The sequence below is a fragment of the Pelophylax lessonae genome, assembly GCF_965119305.1.
Source record: "Pelophylax lessonae genome assembly, chromosome: 2".
Taxonomy (NCBI): domain Eukaryota; kingdom Metazoa; phylum Chordata; class Amphibia; order Anura; family Ranidae; genus Pelophylax; species Pelophylax lessonae.
This window is the reverse complement of record NC_138769.1, coordinates 457,247,901-457,274,243: the sequence shown is the minus strand read 5'-3', so window position 1 is coordinate 457,274,243 and position 26,343 is coordinate 457,247,901. Positions and strand designations below refer to the sequence as shown.

Sequence of the window (26,343 nt, the reverse complement as noted above, 5' to 3'; positions counted from 1 at the left end):
AATGATTTATCTTTGTCTCATTTTTTTACTTTACATCACAGAAACCTGATATTTTAACAGGGGTGTGTAGACTTTTTATATCCACTATATGTATAGAAATGAGGTACAGAAAGTATTGGTTGTCGTCTCTTACAACTTATACAGTGAGGTCATTTAATCAAATCATATAGTCTTTAAATGTCATTTCACCCAAATGTGACATATTTATTGTAGGTGCATGCTGATGGGCTGAATCAAATTTTAGCGTATATATATATATATATATATATATATATATATATATTTCAAGGCAGAACTTAATTCTGTTACCACTAGCACTGAGTCTCATTTCAACAGCTAAAAAAAAGGAGGATATTAAATATGTTTTATTAAGATCAATTAATTCCACGCTAGGATGTGTATGACAAGGCTGCAGCCTACCTTACATATCCCGAAATATGGGATATGAAATGGGATGAATGTAAGAAAGAGGGATCGGTGGCACTGCCTGGAAAAGAATATCAAGTATCGAAATCGAAAATAATAAAAGGTGCTATTTTTTTAAACCCATGTGTACATGAAAACATAAGTGATGTACAGTATATGCAATACAGTAATAATATATAACCGATTCCAGTACACTGTATAATATGAATCCAATGATAGAGTGCTCTCAGTGCAGAAAAAGTGGCATGAAATTTATATTTTTGCCACTTTTTCTGCACTGAGAGCACTCTATCATTGGATTCATATTATACAGTGTACTGAAATCGGTTATATATTATTACTGTATTGCATATACATCACGTATGTTTTCATGTAGACATGGGTTTAAAGAAATAGCATCTTTATTATTTTCGATTTAGATACTTGATATTCTTTTCCAGGCAGCACCAGTTATCCCTCTTTCTTACATTCATTAAGTATGTTTTATTGCATTCTCGACGCTCCACAATAAATTGGTAATCTGTATACTGTAATATACTGGATAGAGAAACATATTGCTTTTATATCTTAAAGGGTTTGTAAAGGTTCAGCCTTTTTTTTTTTATAACAAACACTTACCATACTTACTTGCTCTGTGTAATGGTTTTGCACAGAGCAGCCTGATCCTCCTTTTGTTGGGTACCCCACTGGTGCACCTAACCCCTTCCCCCTGCTGAGTAAGCTGCTTGCTCTGGGGGTACTCAGGCATGCTCACTCCTGAGCCACACTGCTCGGCCTTGCACCCCCCCCCCACGCTCCCTCCTCACTGGTAGTGATAGTAAATGGCTCCTGTTGCTTTATCTCAGCCAATGAGGACGCAGAAACCCAGGAAAGCTTCTGCTCTCATGCACATCATTGGATTGGGATCGGGCTCAAGTGAGTATAAGAATAAGAGAGTTGGGGGGTTTAAGGCAGAAGGGGGAACTACACACTGAAAGTTTTTTTTTACTATGCATGAAGGTAAAAAACCTTCAGCCTTTAGAACCACTTTAAAAATGTAATACTGTTTTAACCAGATGCTGACCGCCCACCGCATATATACTGCGGCAGGCTTGCTCGGCTGCGCAAATCACCGTACAGGTATGGCGATCTGTGAGAGCGCTCCTGGGGGTGAGCGTGCGCCGTTGGGGGCGCGCTTAAGCCCCCACGAGGTAGCGGGGATGCCGATCCATGGGACCGGCTGCACCAATAGCCGCTAAGGCACCCGCGAACGTTCCGCGCTGAGAGAGAAGTACAGTCAGCTGTTGTAAACACAGCAGACCATTGTTCTCTCTGAAATGATCACATAGCGCCTGTGATCCAGAAGGATTACAGGAATCATTTAGAAAGTCCCTCCCCCCACAGTTAGTAAACTCTCCCCTAGGCTCACAATTAACCCTTTGATCACCCCTAGATTAACCCCTTCCCTGCCAGTGTCATTAGTACAGTAACTGTGCATATTTCTAGCACTGATTACTGTAGTAATGTCACTGGTCCCCCCAAAAGTGTCAAAAATGTCAGTTAGGGGTCCAAGCTGTCTGCCGCAATGTCACAGTCTCGCTAAAAATTGCAAATCACCACCATTACTAGTAAAGAAAAAAAATGACATAAATCTTTCCCCTAGTTTTTAGACATGATGACTTTGGCGTAAACCAATCAAAATACACTTATTGCAATTTTTTTTACCAAAAATATGTAGCAGAAAACTAATTGGCCTAAAAGGATGAAAAAAAAAGATTTTTAAATTTTTTTTTTTTTTTGTTATGTAGCAGAATGTGAAATATATTGTTTTTTTTCTTTTTTCAGAATTGTCGCTCTTTTTTCGTTTATAGCGCAAAAATTAAAAATTGCACAGGTGATCAAATACCCCCAAAAGAAAGCTCAATTTTATTTAGGTACAGCGTCGCACGACCACGCAATTGTCCGTTAAATTAACACAGTGCCGGATCGCAAAAAATGGCCTGGTCATTAAGGGGGTAAATCCTTCTGGTCCAGAAGGGGTTAAATAGAAACTGAAATTTGGATGATATTACACACAATATGAATTTCAAGAAATGAAATATTTCATTTTGCTCATAAATATACTCTGCTTTGTGAAACGTGCTGTCCATCTGACACTAATACATTGTGACACAGGAGATACATACATAGGATTAGATAGATGGTGTACATGAGTTATTGTTATGTAGGATGAGACAACAACAGATTTCATTTCCAGCGAGATTAACCTGGGTTCTGCTTTGGTTATTATCATTGAGTGTCTGACTGCAGCCAAGCAAAAATAGAAAGCCTAAATTCTTTCTATATCACTGTTACCATGGATGTATCCATCACTTTATGGAAAAATTGATTGTGCTGGTCTATCTAAAATAAATTGATACATTTGTATATGAAACTACAACATAGCCAGATCAGTCTTCTATGGAAATTGATTTCATTCAATCCAAAATTTGAATCAAATCAAGATAAAGCACTTGACAGATTGTTAATATTGTGGCATCAACACTGAAATGTTCAATCCTTTATGACTGTTATCTTTAATGCAGTAGAGTTATTTATTTTATGTATTTCAGGTACTTATATAGCGATGTCAGTTTACGCAGCACTTTACATATACATTGTGCATTCACATCAGTCCCTGCCCTCAAGGAGCTTACAATCTAAGGTCCCTAACTCACATACATACACAGTAGGGCCAATTTTTTTTTTTTTTATACAGGATCCAATTAACCTACCAGCATGTCTTTGGAGTGTGGGAGGAAACTGGAGTACCTGGAGGAAACCCATGCAGGCAAAGGCAGAACATGCAAACTCCAGGCAGGTAGTTTCGTGGTTGGGAGTTTCAGTTGTTTTGCAATTGATGTAGTTGTTGCTCATTAACCTTTACAGCCCATTCAGACTGGCGCGACACGACTTTGTGGAGCGACCTGTGAACTTCAGCGCGACTTGCATGGACTACATATAACTGAAGTCAATGCAAGTCGCCTCCAGGTCGCCCCAAAGTAGTACAGGACCCTTTTTCTAAGTCGGAGCGACTTGTGTCGCTCCTATTAGGACGGGTCCTGTACTACTCAATGGCGACCGACCGACCGCGACTTGTCAGGCGACCTTTAAGAGTCTGAATGGACTCTTAAAGGAACACATTACATGGAAGCAACACATATACAGTATACAGTACATATACAGTAGATTGCAACCTCACATAAACTTGACGGAGTGCCGCTCCAAGCCAGGTGCCATTGCTCAGATGTTCCACTACTGAATAGGGTGCTGGCGTGAGTATGCTCATCCAAAAAGCTTTGTGATCAATGGTGGATCAACGCCACACACTGAATAGCTTCAAATGTGTGAGAAGCGAAGAGAAGCCTCAAGCCCTAGCTAGCTGTAGGGGCAAAGCCCTGGAGGCATGGCCATCAGGAGTAACTGAGGCTGAGGCCACTCAAACACTTGGAGCTGCTTGCTGTACAGCGTTGCTACACCAATGAACACATATTTATTGCTTAGTCAGTCTGTAAAAAGAGCATTGATGGTGTGCAAACCCATCCACAGCCAGATATCAGTTTAGTATAGTAAAATAAGTAATGAGTTATAACATTAAAGAAATGTATATATATATATCACACACACTATATTGTCAAAACTATTGGGACACCTACTTTCACACACGCATGAACTTTAATGCCATCCCATAATTGAGTTGGCCCACCCTTTGCAGCTATATTACAGCTTCAACTGTTCTGGGAAGGCTGACCACAAGGTTTAGGAGTGTGTCTATGGGAATGTTTGACCATTCTTCCAGAAGCGCATTTGTGAGGTCAGACACTGATTTTGGATGAGAAGGCCTGGCTCACAGTCTCCGCTCTAATTCATTGCAAAGGTGTTCTAAGGTTAAGGTCAGGACTCTGTGCAGGCAAGTCAAGTTCCAACATCCCAAACGTTCTCATCCATATCTTAATGGACCTTGCTTTGTGCACTGGTCCAAATCATTTGGTGGAGGAGGGATTATGGTGTGGGGTTGTTTTTCAGGGATTGGGCTTGGCCCCTTAGTTCCATCTTTTAAGGTGTCAGCATACCAAGACATTTTGGACAATTTTATGCTCCCAACTTTGTTCCAACATAATTGTGCTCCAGTGCACAAAGCAAGGTCCATAAAGACATGGATGAGTGAGTTTGGGGTGGAGGAACTTGACTGGCCTGCACAGAGACCTGACCTTATCCCGATAGAACAACTTTGGGATAAATTAGAGCAGGGACTGCGAGCCAGGTCTTCTCATGCTGGACCTCACAAATGCGCTTCTGGAAGAATGGTCAAACATTCCCATAGACTCACTCCTAAACCTTGTGGACAGCATTCCCATAGGAGTTAAAGCTGTTATAGCTGCATACGTTTGACAATATAGTATGTATATATATATATATATATATATATATAAAATAAACGGATCCTTCTGACAAAGTAGAACAAATCCAGTAGCGCAACAACTGTAAGATTCACAACACAAATCGTGCCTATATGTCAATAGTGAAACAACAGTGGTGGTAACTCCCAGCTGTAGTGAGATCAGAGAGTCACATACGCATATCACCATATGAAGCATAAATATTAAATTCATATAAAATGTCCATATATAATGTCCATAAAGAAATAACACACAATGATATGATAATACGATCCAAAGAGTGATTCTTGACTGATGTGCAATGACTTATGGGGTCACCCAATATTCCACCATCACCGTGTCTGAGAAGGTAGCTGGAAAACTCACTCACCAGATGCTGTTGCTCAATTACTCTTGCAATCAAGCAAAATCGCAATAATGGTTAGCCTCACGGTCATAATCCCATATGTACGGTGCCGGTCAATATATCCCATTAGCCATGCAAAAAGAGAAGTGAAGACCCACTAGTGCAGTAGCGTTTAACTCCAGTTTATTCAGTCAAAATAAAGATTACACTCACTTGTTCATGATGATAAAAGCACATGTAAGATAAAATCCATGCAGGAGGTTGTGCCCGTCTCACAAGATGTCTCCAGGCTCCACGCCGTGGAAACAAAGTGGCCGGAGAACAAACACTTCCTGGTCTCGGTACTTGCTGAGCGTCGACTGGTCACGTTCCGACGCGTTTCATCATTTCCGACTTCGTCACCGGGGGCGTATATATATATATATATATATATATATATATATATATATATATATATATATACTATATTGTCAAACGTATAACTGCACACGTTTTACAATATAGTATATATATATATATATATATATATATATATATATATATAAATATACATATATGTACTGTATATATATATATATATATATATATATACAGTATATATATATATATATATATATATATATATATATATATATATATATATATATATATATATATATATATATATATATATATATATATATATATATATATATATATATACTATATTGTCAAACGTAATGGGACACCTGTCTTTACACACATGAACTTTAATGGCATAGATAGATGGATAGATAGATAGATAGATAGATAGATAGATAGATAGATAGATAGATAGATAGATAGATAGATAGATAGATAGATAGATAGATAGATAGATAGATAGATAGATAGATAGATAGATAGATAGATAGATAGATAGATAGATAGATAGATAGATAGATAGATAGATAGATAGATAGATAGATAGATAGATAGATAGATAGATAGAAAATGTTAACACTGACATCAATCTCAGTAAGCATATAGCCTAAACCCATTTTTTTTTCAGACAGAGTAGAGAAGAAGAGTTAGAATTTCTGTGAGGTTTTTATTTCAGTCTGTAAGCTCACTGGGGAGATCCCCTTCAATCCCTGTGATGCCAATACAAAAAATGTGATTGTGTTACAGAAAGTCAAAGATAGTAATCAAAACATTGTGAGTGGCTTTAACCCGTTCTCAGGTTAACTAAAAATGTGTTTAGGTTTTCATCTATGTCCCTATTGGAGAGACTTCCCATTACTTCCTGCCCTGACAGGAAGTGGGTGGAAAGCTTTCTAACAGAGATGCAAACAGCAATAAAAACCTGACAGATGCTCTAATATTTTTCCACTCAAATGCAATGGAAATGTAAAATTAGATAAAAACAGTGTATATATGCTGCACCCTAGCCCAAGTATTAATTCTGCAAGTCTACGCTGAAACAAAATGTGCATTTTACTTCACCACAAAGTATGAGCTGCCACATACACATTTTATCAGCAACAATGTTTTTGAATAGCGGTTTAACATCTTTGTGCAGTAGATCATTGTGGTTGGGGGGGGGGGTATTTTTTTGCCCACCTCAATACCAGCATGTTACACCCTCTTCCTTTCCATGCCATTTTTCAGTTTTCAGTGCAGTGGTAGTTTGACTTTCAATTATTCATGCAGGTGTGTTTCCCCTATTTTATAAAAAAAATCATAACAAATAAATTATCTTTCTTCATAAATGTTTTCTATGGGGAAAGGGAGAGTCATTCACACACACATGTACAAGCTGGGGGGTGTATACATTCTATGGGGGGAGGGGTGTCATACTCAGACAGGTACAGCCAGGAGAGGGTGTAAATAGATTATTTAGGGGGTGTCATACTCAGACATGTACAGTCAGGAGGGGGTGTAAATAGATTATTTAGGGGGTGTCATACTCAGACATGTACAGTTAGGAGGGGGTGTAAATAGATTATTTAGGGGGTGTCATACTCAGACATGTACAGTCAGGAGGGGATGTAAATAGATTATTTAGGGGGTGTCATACTCAGACATGTACAGTCAGGAGGGGATGTAAATAGATTATTTAGGGGGTGTCATACTCAGACATGTACAGTCAGGAGGGGATGTAAATAGATTATTTAGGGGGTGTCATACTCAGACATGTACAGTCAGGAGGGGATGTAAATAGATTATTTAGGGGGTGTCATACTCAGACATGTACAGTCAGGAGGGGGTGTAAATAGATCATTTAGGGGTTATCATATTCAGGCAGGCGGGGGTGTATATAAATTACTTAGGGGTGTCATACTCAAACATGTACAGGCAGGAGGGGGTGTATATAGATTATTTAGGGGTCGTCATATTCAGACAGGTACAGGCAGGAGATGGTGTATATAGATTATTTAGGGGGTGTCATATTTAGACATGTACAGGCAGGTGGGGGTGTATATAGATTATTTAGGGTTGTCATACTCAGACAGGTACAGGCAGGAGGGGGTGCAAATAGATTATTTAGGGGGTGCCATACTCAGACAGGTACAGGCAGGAGGGGGTGCAAATATATTATTTAGGGGGTGTCATACTCAAACAGGGACAGGCAGGAGGGGGTGCAAATAGATTATTTTGGGGGAGTCATACTCAGACAGGTACAGGCAGGAGGGGGGTGTCAATATATTATTTAGGGGGTGTCATATTCAGACATGTACAGGCAGGTGGGGGTGTATATAGATTATTTAGGGGTGTCAAACTTAGACATGTACAGGCAGAAGGGGGTGTAAATAGATTATTTAGGGGTCGTCATATTCAGACAGGTACAGGCAGAAGGTGATGTATATAGATTATGTTTTTTTTATACATTTGGGATGTAATTGGTCACGGTGATGACAAGGTATAGAGCCACTTTTATTGACAGAGTAATAACAGGCACTCTACACATGCCTATGCATGTGCATGCAGTGTACAAAAGTATTTTTTAAAGCAGACAATTAAAACAGGAAGTCCCCTGATTGGGCAGTTGTCAGGTGGTTAAGTACTTTGTGACAGTGTGTGTGTTTTTTTTCTTTTAACTCTAAGGAGTAAGGTAAGGAATACTAATGTATCTCTGTACTCATTACGCTGGAGGGATGGCAGATATCTGGGGGCCTCCATACTATAAAGGTGGCTTCCAGATTATTTTAAGTCCCCTACACAAATCCCACATTCACTTGGGGACCAGATGAGGAGAAAAGACCCTTGTCCAATTAACATGGGGGTCCAAGATACCCTGTGTTGAAAATCGTGGGGCCTGGTAAGTTACAGGAATGTGGGCAGCATGCTCAATGCCCTCATATTACTGGCCACCCAGGCAACATAACTAGGTAATAGGCAAATCAATAATGAAGGATTCCCCCTACAATTGATTCCAAATCATTATCTAGACATGCAGCCTGGGTAGACAGGAAGGGGTGAGCTTGTGGACCCCTCTTCTTATATCATACCAGGCTACAAGTCTAGTATGGTACGAGGCCCTAACCTTGGGGAGGTATCCTGCAACAAGGGGTAGCCAATCCTCCCCCTTGTAAGGCAACTTGTCTCCTTATCCAGCCCTAAGAAGATGTTGTGGTTTGCTGGGGGGGGGGGACATGTAGGAATCTGGAAGCCCCCTTTAGAATAAGGGCACCTCTATATTTTTATCACTTCCCCCAGGAATGAGTACAGGGGTACATTAGTAACCCATACCCATTCCTACAAGGAGTTAAAGTAGTAAAGACCTTTTTGTAAATTATGCTTACAGGTAAGCCTTTTAATAAGGTTTACCTGTAGGTACAGTAAATATCTGTGCACTGTTTAGGAGATATTTACTTTAGCAGCGCCAGTGATGTCACCGACGCATGTGTACTGCGCTCTCGATGGACGGTGTGCTGTCCATAGAGGGAGCTGCGCCATAGCCGTAAAAATCATTGCGGCTAGGCCAATCAAACGACGGTGCCCATGAACCCGGAAGGAAGACTGGGTGAAGATGGAAGCCCTGTCAGTGGTGACAGCATGGAGGGAATCTTTTTTTAGGTAAGTCTTTCATTTCACAGTTTTCAGTATTGTAAAATATTACAATTACTGGCTTATGCAACACATTTAGATTTTTTGTGACAAAATAAGGTAGAAAGACTTAAAAACCATGGAAAAAAAACATTTTCCTTACTCTCTACTATAACACATATCAAATAAAAATGGCAGGACAAAATGAAAACCCCCAAATCCCTTTTTGGAAATTATACACCTTGATCTCATTTTTTGACACATTTTTTTTTTTTTTTTTTACAAATGCAGAAACGTGAGAGTATAAAAGGGGTTAAAACATGAAGCATGGCAATGGTGCACTAGATACATTAATGTACTATATACTTCACAGAGCTGGAAGGTGAAGGGGCTAATGAACAGACCATATACAATGGGGGAATGGAGATGAAAGGTTTACTCTGCAGATGTTCAGGACAAGGTAGGTGAAGGGGTTAATATACAGGCCACATATAGAAACAAGTTAGAGATCATACAGAACCATACATGTACAGGAGAAAGGGGGGGGGGTTTAATGGTGTACAAGTAAGGGGAGTAATCAGCAATGTAAACAGTACTATGGCAGCAGAGCATCGTAACTGCAGAAAAATATAATCAGTCGTCGGTTGTCATGATAGACCCTGGTTCTACATCCCTAGGTGACGTGATTGATGATGGTTTTACATTGGGGATACATTGTTTATATTATTTAATGGAATTGTTGTAACCACCAAAGTACAAGCCCATTTATACTCCTTCATTACCAGGACAACTTTCAGTTTTTAGTGCTGTGATAGCAGTGTTGCCAATCCCTGTTGTCTTTTATACTGACAAAACATGAAGCATTTACTGATTGGGCACATTTTTTACTAACTATCTGAAATATGACAGAAACTTCTACTATAACCTAAGAAAATCAATATCTCAAGGCTATATTCACCATTAAGTAAAAAATTATAAATGCACATATTTTTGCATGTATTATTTTTTTCCCATAGGAGCCTACAAAGCAATACACCTGCACTCAATGGATCAGTAGATTAGTGGATTGCGGGTGCAATGTCAGGCTCCTGCAGACACTTCATCCAGCATTATAAGGTAGAAAACTGGAGGAAGTGTCAAAGGACCACAAGTGTGCTGATCAGGGGTTGAGGGTTGGGATATTTAGCAACATATTACTTTTTAAATAAGGATGTAACATATATTATGTTCCCAAAAGAAAACTTAGCCCTTAACCACTTGCCATCTAGTGATGTACCAGTACTTTGCTGGATTGGAAGGGTGATCTCTGCAACATTGCTGCAGCAATGATTAAGATATTTCTTTAGAGCTGGTGATTCTCTTCAATGTAAAAGTAATCATATTGGCTGAGAAGCCACTGGATTACTTTTACAGACGGGTCCCATTTCCCTCACCAGTGCCCATCAATGCAGCCTGATCAGTGCCCATCAATGCAGCCTCACCAGTGCCCATCAATGCAGCCTCACTGTTGCCCCTCAGTGCAACCTGACCAGTGCCAATCAATACAGCTTCACCAGTCCCCATCAATGCAGCTTCACCTGTGCCCATCAGCGCAACCTGACCAGTGCCTATCAATGCAGCTTCACCAGTGCCCATCAATGCAGCCTCACCAGTGCCCATCAAGGCAACCCGACCAGTGCCCATCAACGCAACCTGACAGTGCCCATCAATGAAGCCTCACCAGTGCCTATCAATGTAGTCTCACCAGTCCCCATCAATGCATCTTCACCAGTGCCCATCAGCGCAGCCTGACCAGTGCCCATCAATGTAGCCTTACCAGTCCCATCAGTGTAGCATCACCAGTGCTCATCAGCATAGCCTGACCAGTGCAGGGGATCAGAGAGAAAAGAGGAAGAGGACAGCCAGCCGAATAATCACACAGAGCAGTGATCGCCCGCTGTGAGAGCTTTGATTTGAATCATCGGGCGCCCGGCATCACACAAATTCCTGCCTCTTGGATCAGCTCCTATGATAGATGTCATACATCCCAGTGTTGTGTGCTGGCTATCAAAGGAGCCAATCCAGGAGGTCAGAATTTGTGGGACGCAGGTGCCTGGTGATTCAAATCAAAGCTGTCACAGTAGGCAACAACGGCCTGACAACCCCCCCCCCCCCCCCACATGTGTAAAGGATCAGCCCTGGAATGGTATGTTTCTTAACATTATGTGCAGCTTTAAGACATTATCCAAGCATGTGATTGAAGGAATTAGTATATTTAAAATGTTCTTCCTTAAGCCACATTAACCCCTTCATCTCCATCCAGCCAGTGCATGTTACCAGAATATTAGCCCCCTTCAGTTCTATCCTCTGTGTATGAACTATATATTTGAATTTATCTAGTGCATCATTACTAAGTGCTATGTTTAAACCTCTCAAAACCAACAGATTTCTTCATTTTCCAAAACTTGTGACAAAAAATGAAATTACCACTGCCCTGGAATTTTTCATTGATATACAGTAATTTATAACACAAACTAAGATAAACTTTTTTTTTTTTTTTCAAAATGTTTGACATTTTTTTCCTTTTTTAATAAAAAAGAGACAGTGGTTAATGTATGACACCAAATGAAAGCTCTACCTGTCTCAAAAATTATTATAAAATTTGGGTAGACTTTTGCATGACAGTCAGCCTACTGCAGCACAGAAAACTGAAAAATGGCCTGGTGATAAAAGGTTATTACAGGCTGGTACTTAACTGGTTCATTCACACTCAGACACAAAATGTATGTAAATTTTAAAAACAGTATTATTTTCATTGTCAATATCCTCAGTTCCTTGCTATAGGGCTGTCCATTGACAGTAATACAGTATGACACACAAGATATATACATGGAATGAAGTTCACGACATATATATATATATATATCCATACATATATCCATATATATATATCGATAGATAGATAGATAGATAGATAGATAGATAGATAGATAGATAGATAGATAGATAGATAGATAGATAGATAGATAGATAGATAGATAGATAGATAGATAGATAGATAGATGGATAGATAGATAGAGATATACAGATAGTAATACTGAATAATATTTGGCAGCTCAATCTTTTAGTTTTACATTTAGTAGTGTTTATAAATGTATCCAACAATAAAAATTTACAATCATGTATTATTCAGATATATTAAATTGCAAAAAACACACAGGAGGGCATGAACACATTGGGGGGCGTGAGGCAAATGGTTACTCACAGGCTGAGATATAAATACAAGAGATATTAATACACTCCAGCTGGACACAATGAAACTCATCCTAGGACCAAATGGTTGGAAATCTGATGTGTTTCAGGGGTCATGCCCCCCTCCTTAGAGCCCTGAGGAAGGGGGCATGACCCTCCGAAATGTGTCAGGTTTCTAACCATTTGGTTATACATTGATACAATTGATACATTGATACATTGATACAATTGGTGATCTTAGCTGTTTGTGAGGGGGTGCTCCTACCACTAACCACCAATCTAAGAAGATGCTTCTCCCTCGGATAGCCAAAGTAAGGTGGATTTTTTCACACAGTAAGAGGGCATTTCTTCACCAACCACCAATAGGTGCACTAAAATTTGTACTCTGTTTTTATTTTCTAATCCTTATTAGTCTTTAGAGGGGTATGCCTAAAAATGGTCCTTCTTGGGTATCAGAGTACTCCACCTTCCTTATACGTTTATGTATTAATATAGCTTCTACCTACTGATCACACTAATGTACTAGGATATAATTTTATCAGGGGTCCCCTGAAAGCTGAAAATATTTTCAGGGGTTCCTATTGGTAAAATGGTTGAACAAGGCTGATTTAGAGTGTATTTATTAACAATGACTTTAACAGACTAATAAAAAGTGATATGGTATATGAAGGATTACTTTTAAGCTTCAATATATAAATAGCTATCATATACAAGACAGTGCTTTTATGGTTTGCTGAAAATAATAGAATTACAACCTATTTAGTGTTTTGTTTAGTTTTGGTGTACACAAAAATTCTTACTTAGTTTATGGGCATCATACATAATCACTTACTAAATTGGATTACCATTTTTCCATGCATGTTACCACATTTTCATCTGCATTAACATGACTTTTTGGGGATCATCTGGGGGTAATACACATGTACATGCATTTTGAGGAATATCCCATTCATTTTTCATTTCAAATGGGCCCCCAATGCATGTAATGCAATACACAATGCAACTCACACTTCAGCACCCAACAATGCATACATGTGAATGGCCATTAGTTGTGGTGAATTGTATTGGCACAAATTAATTCAGGTAATAATGCTCATAGGCTCTAAATTTTGATAATGTTACTCCCTATGCCTTGGATGAGATGCATTGACACTGAAATTATTGTGTTTCCAGGAGGTGAAAGGGTGGGGATGGGTCCATTTACAGCACACAGTATAGAGCATACATGGTATAGGGTACACACAGCATGTAGCACAGTTAATAAAGTGAATGCACAGCACAAAGAATCCACATACCACTCAACACACAGGGCACATAGTGCATGCAACAAACGCAGCAAACACAATATTTACAACACTGAACACATAAAGCACAGAGAACTCAAACTGGCACATTGCACAAAGCACAATCACAATACACAGCGCAGAATACTAACATCATATCAGGGCTCAAAATTTCAAGTCCTGAGCTACTAGCCAGGCCTTAAGAGTTGCTCCCCACCAGTTGCCCCACCCTATCCCACCCCTAATTCTGCCCCTAAATATGCCCTTGTAAATTGACACTATTATTTGTTTTATGCAGAATTAAATTACAAAAATAATAATAACAACAACGACTCTAACAATATTAACATGAAGATTATTTCCTTGATCTGACTGTGAAAAATAAAATAAGGATGAAATATGATTGGCTACATAAGGCATTGTACACATCATTACTGCCTATTAGGTATATATGCACAGAGCGCAGGGTTGAGAGGTGTGCTATGTACAGACTGCATGGTTGAGAGTTGAGCTACGTAACAAGTGCAGGGTTGAGAGGTGCGCTATATACCGAGTGCAGGGTTTAAATAGTGTGCTACTTGCTGAGTGCAGGGCTGAGGGATGTGCTGTGTACTCCCAAGTTCTCCCCAGTACAGAGCTCACCCCCTTACTCCATTCCAGTACAGAGCTCTCTTCCCCATACATCCTCTGAAAGAGTGGGGCTGCTGCCAAAGAGCAGCCCAAAGCCCGCCCAAACCAGCAGCCTGCATGGATTAGAAGGAGCTTCTGCCATGGAGCTGGCAGGATCCTCTTCTCCTCCTGCTCCCCCTCCTTGCAAGGCACCTTTATGTGGCCACACAGTGTGCACGGGGCCAGCCCGAGCTAAATGGACCAATCCGGACCCGAACAGCCCCCCGCCCGAGCCGAGTGGTCCCGCCCCCCTGCCCGATCTGAGCCAGCCTACCTCCCCACCTGAGCAGCGCGGACCCGCCCCCCACCCGAGCTGAGCCGGAACACTTGCCCTCAGCTTTTTTCCCCTCGCCTCATGTGAGCAGGCAAGTTGAAATTTTGATGGCTGTCATGCATAGTACAGAATGTACACCACATACTCAACAATATTACAGAATAAATACAGCACAATGCACACACATGTATACAATGCAAAAATCATACACAAGACAAAGTGCACACAACTTGGTTACACAACACAGAAAATGCACTGTATAGAGTGTATATAACTCAGAGAATACACAGGATAAGCAGCACATAGTCCACATAGAATATACAGAGTAGACCACACAAAAAGAACACAACCCAGAATATATACAACATATATGGCACAGACAATGTTCAACACAGAGCATGCACAACCCTCACAACAGATCATGCACAACACAAAACATACATAGCACAGAACACTCAAAAGACACATGATATACAACACTGCATACCAAGTTTACACAGCACTGGGGGTGCAAAACATACATTGAACAAATAGTACAGAATACAAAGCATAAACAATGCACATCAAACGGTGTACCATGGATGGCCAGATTTAGAGGGGTGCTAGGTTAGGCTGCTATCACTAACATTTTAGTTGTGCCCTCCAAAAGCCCCCACTGACAGACTAGACATCTAATTTGCGAGCTCGGCTGCCTCTCTGCAATGAAACAGCCTCTGCCATGTCCTTGTCAGGTAATCACTGCTCTTCTGGCTGGTTATCTGCTCCTTCGCACAGCTGAAGCAATGAGTATGCCTTGCTTTCACTTGATCTCCTGGCTGCTGGCACAACTCCTGGCTTGGGGAGCACCATTCTATTGCTCCCTGGATTCTTTCCACGCTTTCCTGGTCTCAACTGCAGGCGAAGAACTATCAGTGCCGCTTCCTTACATAAGCTGCTGACCTACCACTACTCTCCCTCCTGGTCCTGCCACCCCTGTTTCACTACTTCTGAGGTGATTCTGCCCAACTAAACTAGCAGTCTGTTCCACTTTCCTTTCCCATATTTTAGAGACTAGGAAACTATATTTTAGAGGCTAGGAAACATAGCTCTCCCTTATCTCTCCTCTTAAGATCTGTTGATACATCTCCTGGCACAGGGTCCCTGCACTGTCATCCTCCAGAATCCTTTCACTCCCTCCAGGAATAAAATGATTGTGAAGCTTATTTATTTATTTTTTTTAAATAATACTTACCATTGTTAAATGTTAATGACCTCACATTGTTCTGTCTGCCTTAAGATAAACTTATTATGGGATGTACATGTGAATGTGGATTGACTGCTAAGGGGGGGGGGGGGGAGGGGATTGTCTTACAGTGTATATCTTTGTGTACACTGTATGGGAGTGTAAAACTCTGTTTTCATTGGATTGTGAAGCCCAGGGCCTGTTCTCAACAAGGTCCACCTGGGCGGTAACCTTGTGGGGGAAATGGTATAAAAGAGCAGCTGTACCATTAAAGTTTTGAGTTATACTTCACCCTCAATCTAGAGTTCTGTCTCTCATTGGGGAAATATGCTACAAGGGATTGCTATGTCCTTCATACTCCCTTGGATAATCACTAAGCTCTTGTAAGAGCTTGTGTAAGAGCTTGTTCCTGTTCCTGCTTCACTCTCTGGGGAAAGAGAGGGTCACCCACGGGGACCTGGAGCCTTGTCGTAGGTCCAGGGTGGGTAGGAGAGGGTGAGACCCCAACCAAGCTGTGGTGGTTTGTGGGGTCTGACATGGTTATGGTGTCTGGTGGAGTGCTTGGAGCCCACGGGAAGCACTAGGAGCATCCGTCAACGGAGGTTCCCCGTCGGGGCGTCGGTTGATCCGTTACACTTGTCATACGTATCTGCTCTGTATAATGGTTTTACACAGAGCAACCCTGAACCTCCTCTTCTGGAGTCCCACTCCAGATCTCCTGGCACTTCCTCTTCAGTGAGTGCCCCTATAGTGAGCTGCTTGCTATAGGAGCACTTGTGCAGCCTAAGACATGAACTGGGCCTTTGTGCATCTTTTGACACACACTGTGTGGCTTGGCCCCACCCCCTGCTCCCTCCTCATAGGATTCCATTGACAGCAGCAGGCACTAATGGCTCCCCCGGCTGCCTCCATGTCCAGTTAGGAAAGAGAGAGACAGCAGAGAGACACTGGTCTCGGGCACAGTGCTGGATCGAGACCAGGCTCAGGTAAGTGTTTGGGGGGGCGCCTAGGGGGAGCATTACATAGAAGGGTTTTTACCTTAATGCAGTGGAAGAAAGAAAGATCATGACTGCACCCTGCATATCTAAAGTTGCTGCCCAACACTTTCCATCCCCTTCTTGCCACCCCTGCATTGATATTGTTTTCATCTCTCCTGCTCTTCCCCACTTATATTTGTAAAAGCCAAAGCCCACGGCCCTCTCCCCCCACCTCCACCCTGGAGGTTGAGCTCCTTCTCTCATTCCTGCACTGCACACAGTCTGGGCACAGACAGCAGAGCTCCTCTTCCCCACACAGCATATAACTGAGATTAGATTCCCTTACACACAGCCACAATCTGCACAGTTTGTAGCTAGCTCTTATGTTGCAGTTCTGACCTGTGAAATTCCCTGGTTGGAATAGCAATAAAGCTGTGGGGGGTGGAGGAGCTCTGCTGCTGCCTGTGCCCTGACTGTGTGCAGTGCTGGAATGGGAGAAGCTCTACCTAGTGCCCTGCCAGCAGTGAACCTAAGTGCCCTTCTGACCCCTGTACACTGCCCTGCTGACCCTGTCCTCTGCCACACTGACTCCATGTGCATTGCCCAACCAATTCTCATATATACCCCCTGCTGACCTACCTTCCTTTGCCCTGCTGACCCCCTTTACACTGCCCTGCTGACACCCTGTACTCTTCCCTTCTGACCCTTTACATTAGCCTTCTGATCCCCTGTACAATGACCTGCTGCACCCTGCCTTCTGTACACTGTTGTACAAACTGATAACCTTATCCTCTGTACTGCCGCCTCCCTGTACACTGCCCTGCTGCCCTCTCATCATCTGCCCTCCCCCCCCCCAACATTTTTCACTGCACCTCCACACCAGGCTATAACTGGCACTGCAGTGTACATAGCATAGCGCATACTTAGCACAGTGTGTACAGAGCACACATGCACAACACAATCAGCTAACCTAGGATGCAACGTGCACATTTGACCAAACAAAACCTTCACAGCACATATACAGCACACACAGGATTCAGCATACACAACCAAGGCTGTTTAAAAACATTCACAGCATACAGTTTGCACTTCAAAGAAATTACAGACAATACCACTACCAGTTTTTTAGGTGAACAACTAGAAGCTATTTTAATGGTCACAAAGTGGACGGAAACTAGTTTTTATCATGTAGGTGTATATTAAGGAAATCTTCTGATAGCAATTCTTTAACAACTTAGTGACATGTAGCACTCAGAATTATAGCTGCTGTTAGCACTGGTTACTAAATGTATTCGCAACAAGGGGAGAGCAAAGGGAAGGTGGCATAGGGGTTTATTTACTAAAGGCAAATCCACTATGAACTATAAGTGCACTTGGAAGTGCAGGTGCTGTAGATCCGAGGGGAAGATCTGAAATGAAGGGAAGCTCTGCTAATTTCTATAATCCAATCATGTGCAAGCAAAAATGCTGTTTTTTTTATTCATGTCCCCCTCAGATCTATAGCGACAGCACTTCTAAGTGCGCTTGTAGTGCAAAGTGGATTTGCCTTTAGTAAATAAACCCCATAGTGTTAGGCATAGATATGTAAATAGGGCTATGTCTTTTTGGCATCAGGAATATGATGTGAGTCAGTGTATACATTGTATATTTGCAAGGTTAAATAACTAATTGACCATGTGCAAACATCATTCGTGTTTTAAAGCCCAGTTGGAGCTAAAGCACATAGCACACCAGAAAATGCTGTATAATTCAAATGCATGTTTACATACATATTCCACACGAAGAATGAAACCTAACCCAACACATACATGTTACAGACCATACTATTCAGAATAAGCCATTCAAGATTAGGTCATATTCTGTAAGAGGTATTTAAAGCAGTGATGCACATCTTCATTTCTCAAAGAATATTAGAATGTGCACTTTGCCCATTACCAGCTAGAAGCACATGTGCACTAGTAACCTCAGAAAAGTCACCCCCACTGTACCATTGCAGTAAATTTAAATTTGCTGACATGTGTTGGATGTGTATTTCAAATGTATGATAAATGCAAGAAAACATCCACCTGAATAAGCACTTGAGGTTCCTAATTAAGGATCATAGTTGACCACCACTGGTGTAAATACTATATGTAATGCAAATATGTGTAGGTATGTAAGTCTCATATTAGCACCCAAGACCATCATTCATTTAAAGTGGTTGTAAACACATGTTCCCAGTGAGGAGACTAGCATTAAAAGATACACAGAGATTAAATAAACCCTCCTACATAAGTTGTAGCTGTGCATCTGCTGCCATTTCCTATGCAGATTGTTTTGAAAACACAAAGATGAAAGGATTTCTCTTTAGATCTATAAGCAGGGGGCAGAGATCTGAAGTATTCACACAGCTGACAGCTCACAGCCTTGATTGGAGGGAAGGGACACACTCCCTTCACACAGTATAGAGAACAAGCACAGCTGTGGATAACAGTCACAGGCTGAGTGCTGCATCTCCTTCCCCGTCACCATTTTAACTCTTGGAGTTGGGAAAAGCTGCTAGAACTGAGTCATGTTGATAACAGGGGAACCAGTTAGGAGAGAAAAATTAGCTTTGGAGAGAGACAAATACACAGTATAGAAGGATGTGCTTTTTTCATATTTTTTTGAGGTTTACGACCACGTTAACAGTTAGGTCAATGACTCTTAATGAGTCAGGTTAGCATTATATAGTGAGATTAAGGTCACCTGGCATCATTATCTGTTATTATCAGTAGAACATGCAGTTAACAGGGTACATAGTGGATAGGGCATAAGGGCAAATTTAAACAGGGGAGGAGGAAAACTGTTTGTATTATCCATAGCAACTAGTTGGATACCAGTCTTCTTTTTGAGATCGGATTGCTTTACATGGGCTAAACAGGCACTATACTCTCTTACACTTTTGTGTAACACATTGTAACTTGAAGATTGCTCCAGCAGTATTAAACCAAAACCCATAATGCAGCTTACCAATTCATAAATGTGGTGGCTGCATAATTACTTTTCTTAGGCTTTCTGTAAAACCTTTATCCCACAAGGAAAAAAAAAATCTGTGACTGTAACTGCTGAAAAGTGTCATTTGAAGTTCAGTTTTAATTTGTTAGTCAAGTCCATCTAAGGCTGCTAGTGCATGTATCGCTACCCTCCCCAGATTGACAATGCTGCTGTCCAAGGGTGTCTCTGTTGCTCCCTCATCCATAGTGAAGGCAGGAGGCATGTTACTGGCTGGGTCATCAGGTGAAAATAAAGGAAATATCCTAAAAAGAAAAAAAAAACAAATGCAGCCACCACATTTAAGGATTGGTAAGCTGAACTATATTACAATTTTGTTTTGGGTTTAATACACCTTAAAATTCCTGCTATGGAGGTAGTAATTAAATATAATATTACAATTGGTTTAGAGAGACTGTATTAGCATATGACTAAAACATTATTTTTCTTTGGTGAAGTACCTTGGCTTTGATTATGCCTTGCTCTTGTATTAGTAATGCTCTGTTGTGTATAGTGTGATTTTGCTTTCCTTATTGTAAATGTTATCTACAGTAGTATTTCCCACCTGTGCTGGTGTTATCATTGCTTCGATTGTTGATTTATTTGCATTCTGAAAGCACTCCGTCTATTTTACTTGGGGTTACATATAAAGCACACCTGTAAGTAACATAATCTTCCTAAACAACCCCCAGGACTAAACGGCAGGCATCTAGCTGTGTTTGCAAATACCTACAGATTGTATCTTAAATTCCCCAGGATCCTCAAATACTAGACATTTCTGACATGAAAAATATGAAGACTCCCTAGTAGTGTGAAAAGCTGGATCAACTCCTGCAACCTAATGGCCCATCTCTATGGAAGGAGGTCTTACTGGCCAATAAGAAAGCACAGAAAATGGCAGTCGTGGGCCTATCTTTGCCACTTAGGGACCTACAATTTGGGTCTTCCAAAGGTCCTGGAAGAGACATCTAAACTTGGGTGTCTGCATTTTAGTCCTTGGGGCCATATAGTACTGACAGACAGTGCTAGATTCATCCTAAACCTGTCCTCCGCCCTCTACTATATATAGTGATAGAACAGCACATGTGTGAAAGTATACATACCTAACAGTTTCAATCTGATGACAGATCCTCTGGCAGCCTCTTTCCACTGCTGCAGACGAAAATACCTTTCAGGATAGTTTGTCATGTTCATTAATTTCAGTTAGGAATTTTCCACAGCACAGATAGGTAGAACCAGTAGTAAAGAAAGCAGCTTGCTGAACGAAATGAATGGCCTGACAGATAACACTCCCTATTAACACCCACCCAAAAAAAACAAAAAGGAAGGGTCTTCTTTAACCATTTTGTTAAAAACAAATATTAGTTGAAACAGAATGCTTGTATGATACTAAGTCCATAGTCATTGAATAGAAACATCCCAAAATGTATTACAGCATATTGAGGTTTATTTACTAAAACCAGAGAGTGCAAAATCTGGTGCAATTGTGTACAGAAACCAAGCAGCTTCCAGTTTTTTTTTTTGTCGAGCTTAAAGCGGAGTTCCAGCCATTTACTCACCTGTCCAACGGTCCAGCGATGCGGCCGCCGGAAGCCTCGATCTTCTCCCTCTGCACCGGCATCACTGCTGCGCGCCGTGATTGGCCGGCAATCTTCTGGGACCTCCGACGTGTCCCAGAAGATTGCAGGGAGGGAGGGGGAGAGGAGAACTTCCGCTCAGGGAGCCGCGGCGCTCCGAGCGGAAGTGGGAGCGGGTACCTGTCAAAACTAGGTACCCGCTCCCCCCCCCCCAAAAAATGACATGCCAAATGTGGCATGTCGGGGGGTCAGGACTCCCTAAAGCGGAAGTTCCACTTTTGGGTGGAACTCCGCTTTAAGTTAGAAGCTGATTGGTTACCATGCACAGCTTTACCAGATTTTGCACTCTCAAGTTTTAGTAAATCATCCCCATTATTTTATAGATACCCTATGTGGATTTGCATCATTTTGTCAATTTTTCAATTATCTAATGGACAATAATAGACATTGCTAAAGTATGTTTTGATAATTACCCTTTTGTTAAAACAAGCATTAGAAGTAAAGGTTGGATTAACATGACCCAGCATGGCGCCCATGCCCCAGATGACGTCAAATATGATGAAATGTGTAGGGTGGAGTCTGCTATGACATCATCACGCATTACCAGAAGCTGTTAGGAAGCCATTTTGACTGTTTCCTTTTTTTTTTATAGACGAGAGATATGTCTGTTCTTTTATCATGTGAGTGTTCTATATTTTATTAATAAAAAAGCATTTTTAAAGTCTATACTATGAGGAGTTTCTACTTTTATCTTTAATGTACCAACACCGGGATGGATTTCTGAATGAGGTTTGACATACACCTTGTGGGATTACCAGTAAGCCCTCTTCTTATTGATGACAACACCTATTAAGGCTCGCATGATGCCATATGCCCAATGCTTACTTTAACCTATCTTTAACCAGACAGTCACTACGACCTGGTAAGCCTCATTTGGGGTCACTTGGTGGAAGATCCTAATAACTGCACACCTAATATCATCGTATCAGCTTCACATTCAATATTGTCCTTTCTCATCAGTGATTTGAGTCCCACACCTACTTCTCTATTGATTAATTTTGGACATCACTTTGTATCCCTTTATTACTCTTGAAATTGATTTCAATAAATGTATTATTACACTCGAATTTTGAAACTTTTTTTATGTATAAGGATACTAGAGCAGCATTTTTATTTTCCAGCTTTGCACAGAAACCAGCATATTTTTTTTTTTTTTTTTGTCAAAGCTTAATTGAACAAGCTGAAGTTAGAAGCTGATTGGTTACCATGCACAGCTGCACCAGATTCTGCACTCTCCAGTATTAGTAAATCATCCCCATTATCTCATAGAAACCCTATATGGATTTGCATCAACACAGTTCACTAATTTTTCAATCATCTAATGGACAATAATAGACATTGCTGAAAGTATACTTTGATAATTACAGTTTAGTTAAAACATGCATTAGAAGTAAAGATTGAATTAACATGGCCCAGCATGGTGTCCATGCCCCAGATGACATCAGATATGGCAAAATGCGTAAGGGCAGAGCCTGCTGTGACGTCATCACACATTAGTATGCTTTGATAATTACCTTTTAGTTAAAATATGCATTAAAAGCAAATGTTGGATCAACATGGCCCAGCCTGACCTCCCTGCCCTAGATAACATCAGATATGACAAAATCTGTAAGGGCAGAGCCTGCTGTGACATCATCACGCATTAGTATGCTTTGATAATTACCTTTTAATTAAAACATGCATTAGAAATAAATGTTGGATCAACATGGCCCAGCATGGTGTTCCTGCCCCTGATGACATCAGATATGACAAAATGCATAAGGGCGGAGCCTGATGTGACATCATCATGCATTAGTATGCTTTGATAATTACCTTTTAATTAAAACGTGCATTAGAAATAAATGTTGGATCAACATGGCCCAGCATGGTGTTCCTGCCCCTGATGACATCAGATATGACAAAATGCATAAGGGCGGAGCCTGCTGTGACATCATCACGCATTAGTATGCTTTGATAATTACCTTTTAATTAAAACATGCATTAGAAATAAATGTTGGATCAACATGGCCCAGCATGGTGTCCCTGCCCCAGATGACATCAGATATGACAAAATGTGTAAGGGCGGAGCCTGCTGTGACATCATCACGCATTAGTATGCTTTGATAATTACCTTTTAATTAAAACATGCATTAGAAATAAATGTTGGATCAACATGGCCCAGCATGGTGTCCCTGACCCAGATGACATCAGATATGACAAAATGTGTAAGGGTGGAGCCTGCTGTGACATTATCACGCATTAGTATGCTTTGATAATTACCTTTTAGTTAAAACATGCATTAGAAGTAAAGATTGGATCAGCACAATCTCTTAAAAAGATCATTATCATGTATTTCTTTTGAAATTGATATATTCCTATGACATATAAGTTTGACTGCATAGCAGAGGCAACAAAAACTTCACCAAGAAGCAGCACTTACCTGGTATGAACATGACAACTCAGAATAACACAAGAAAGAAGTACACTTTTGATCAGAGCGGTGGCAGACTTGATTGTGCAGTCCATTTCTACTTGGTACACAAGTGAACTATTGTTTAATGTGGATTTACTTGACTCCCACTCTGCATTAAAGAAAAGGAGCATCCATTAAGTTTCAAGCATACCAGCATACACTGTTATTCGATTCTCAATAGCAATACTGCTACAGCGTTTTTTTTTTTTTTTGTTTTTTTTTTTACAATGATTAGAAGAAGATGGATACTGAACACGTTGCCCGTCATTTAAGCAAGCCTCAAATAGATTTTCTTTCAAAAAGGATCGGTTATTAAATGGTTCCGACAATTATTACATCGATGAAAGTGTCATTGTTTGACCCTTAAGGCAATTTTTGTATCAGTTCCACAATGCAGTCTAGCAGCCGAGTTGATCAATACGGTTAACCCTGGCTGGGCTAGCATGTAATCGGACCGAACTGACCTAACCTGCAGGTGTGGGGACCATAAGGCATCGTGCCGGAGTAATTAGCGGCATCCTTCAGCGGAGCTGTCCAGCGTGGTGGTGCTGAAGCCTGGATCAATCACTGCTATGGTGCACCATTGTTTGACAAGGGGGGCAAATCATTGCCATGGCAAGACTGCATCCTGTCCCACAGTCAGCACTAACTCCTTTACCAATGCTGCTATATATATATATATATATATACATATATATATTATTATACACCTCTCTCTCTCTCTTTATATATATATACACATCTCTCTCTCTCTCTCTTTATATATATATATATACACATCTCTCTCTCTCTCTATATATATATCTATCTATATATATATATATATATATATATATATATATATATATATATATACAAAAATAGAGGATTATCGCATTATCATTTCAAGGAATGGGGATGCACCTTGTCTCACACAAAGGTCAGCTGCAGTCTCTATGTTTTAATCTTACATTACTCTGAGCACGATGCCCCCCCTTCTAGTTTTTAGACAGGACCTCCTTGCTGCGATCACGGTACTGTTGCATGGACATCTATGATAGTAAACGTTCACAGATCTTACAGGCAATTCTTTTTTCTTATTACTTATTGCTGATTTCTTTTTTCCCTGACTTGTCCCTCAGCAGGTGTTAGTTAGTTATTGCAGACATCACAAGTTAACAGCCTTTTGCACTTCCTAAAAGCAGTCAAGCCATTCATCCTTAGCAACCACACAGCATAGAGAATGAGCTTCCAGCTATTGCTTACCGAGCGTGCCTTTGTATCAGGGCCTCAGGTAGGATGTGATGCTCTTCATCTCCCGTCACCTTGGTCAGGCTCTTTTTTTGGGTGGGGGGATGTAGTCCCTTCAGTAGAAGTGTGCACGGTGCAAGGGATGCTGGCTTGCTGCTGGTGGCCTCTCCAGATCTGCTGGAGCTCAGCTCCTCCCTCCGGGATGAACGGATTCCCAGTCCCTCTATCAATGAACAAGTGTTCTTCTCCTCCTAGCAGTCCTCTACATCTCCTCTCTACTTTTCTTTCCCCGTGGCCGTGGACAACTCTCACTGTTAGCTGCTTGGGCTTTCTATTAAGTGCTGGGTCAGAGGGAAGGCAGCCCAGTCTATCCAAGCCAGTAATGAGCTCCCGAGAGACAGAGGCAGCTTGGACAATTTGGCAGCCACGTTCCGACAAGTAGGAGTCAGCCACGTCACCCAACTGGGGCATGGAGCAGAACCCCAGGGGTATCTATTGCAAGTAAAGAACTCATTCTCCATCCACAAACCGAAATGATGTGCCTGCTACATCACCAGGGCTATTGATCTTCTTCATCCTTTATGCTCTGGGAGGGGGTTGGAGAGAACTTTGACAGTATATATATATATATATATATATATATATATATATATATATATATATATATATATATATATATATATATATATGTAAATGCTGCATATATATATATATATATATATATATATATATATATATACATACATATATATATATATATATATATATATATGTGTAAATAATGTATATATATATATATATATATATATATATATATTTATATATATATATATATACATATATATATATATATATATATATTCACATAGCAGCATATATATATATATATACATATATATATCTATATATTCACATAGCAGCAATCAGTAAATCACTCACCCTTCATACATGTCATCTGACCTAGCTGTCAAACAGTGGCAGTTGCTTGACAAGATCGTAAGCTTTGATCTCATCTCTTTGTTACATATAGCTTCTTTACATTTGGATTAGGTAGTGAACACATTTATCTGGCTATGCATAGGTTTCCATTGCAAAGCTGTATGTGTAAGTGATTCCCCACACAATTATCTTTGATGAATTCCAGAAAGCTGGTGTAAC

The 26,343-nt window shown here is 40.6% G+C and overlaps 1 protein-coding gene across 1 annotated transcript in view; it reads right to left on the bottom strand.

Moving 5' to 3' along the window:
• Window positions 1-25,577, bottom strand: part of GABRA5 (gamma-aminobutyric acid type A receptor subunit alpha5) — a 405,793-nt gene extending 380,216 nt beyond the window's left edge. The window contains exons 1-2 of the mRNA XM_082244514.1: window positions 25,201-25,577; window positions 23,923-24,064 (exon numbers count right to left, since the gene is read on the bottom strand). Coding sequence (XP_082100640.1) covers window positions 23,923-24,008 — 86 coding nt within the window. The 5' untranslated portion in view covers window positions 24,009-24,064; window positions 25,201-25,577. The remainder of the gene's footprint in view (window positions 1-23,922; window positions 24,065-25,200) is intronic.
• Between the last annotated feature and the right edge of the window lie 766 nt (window positions 25,578-26,343).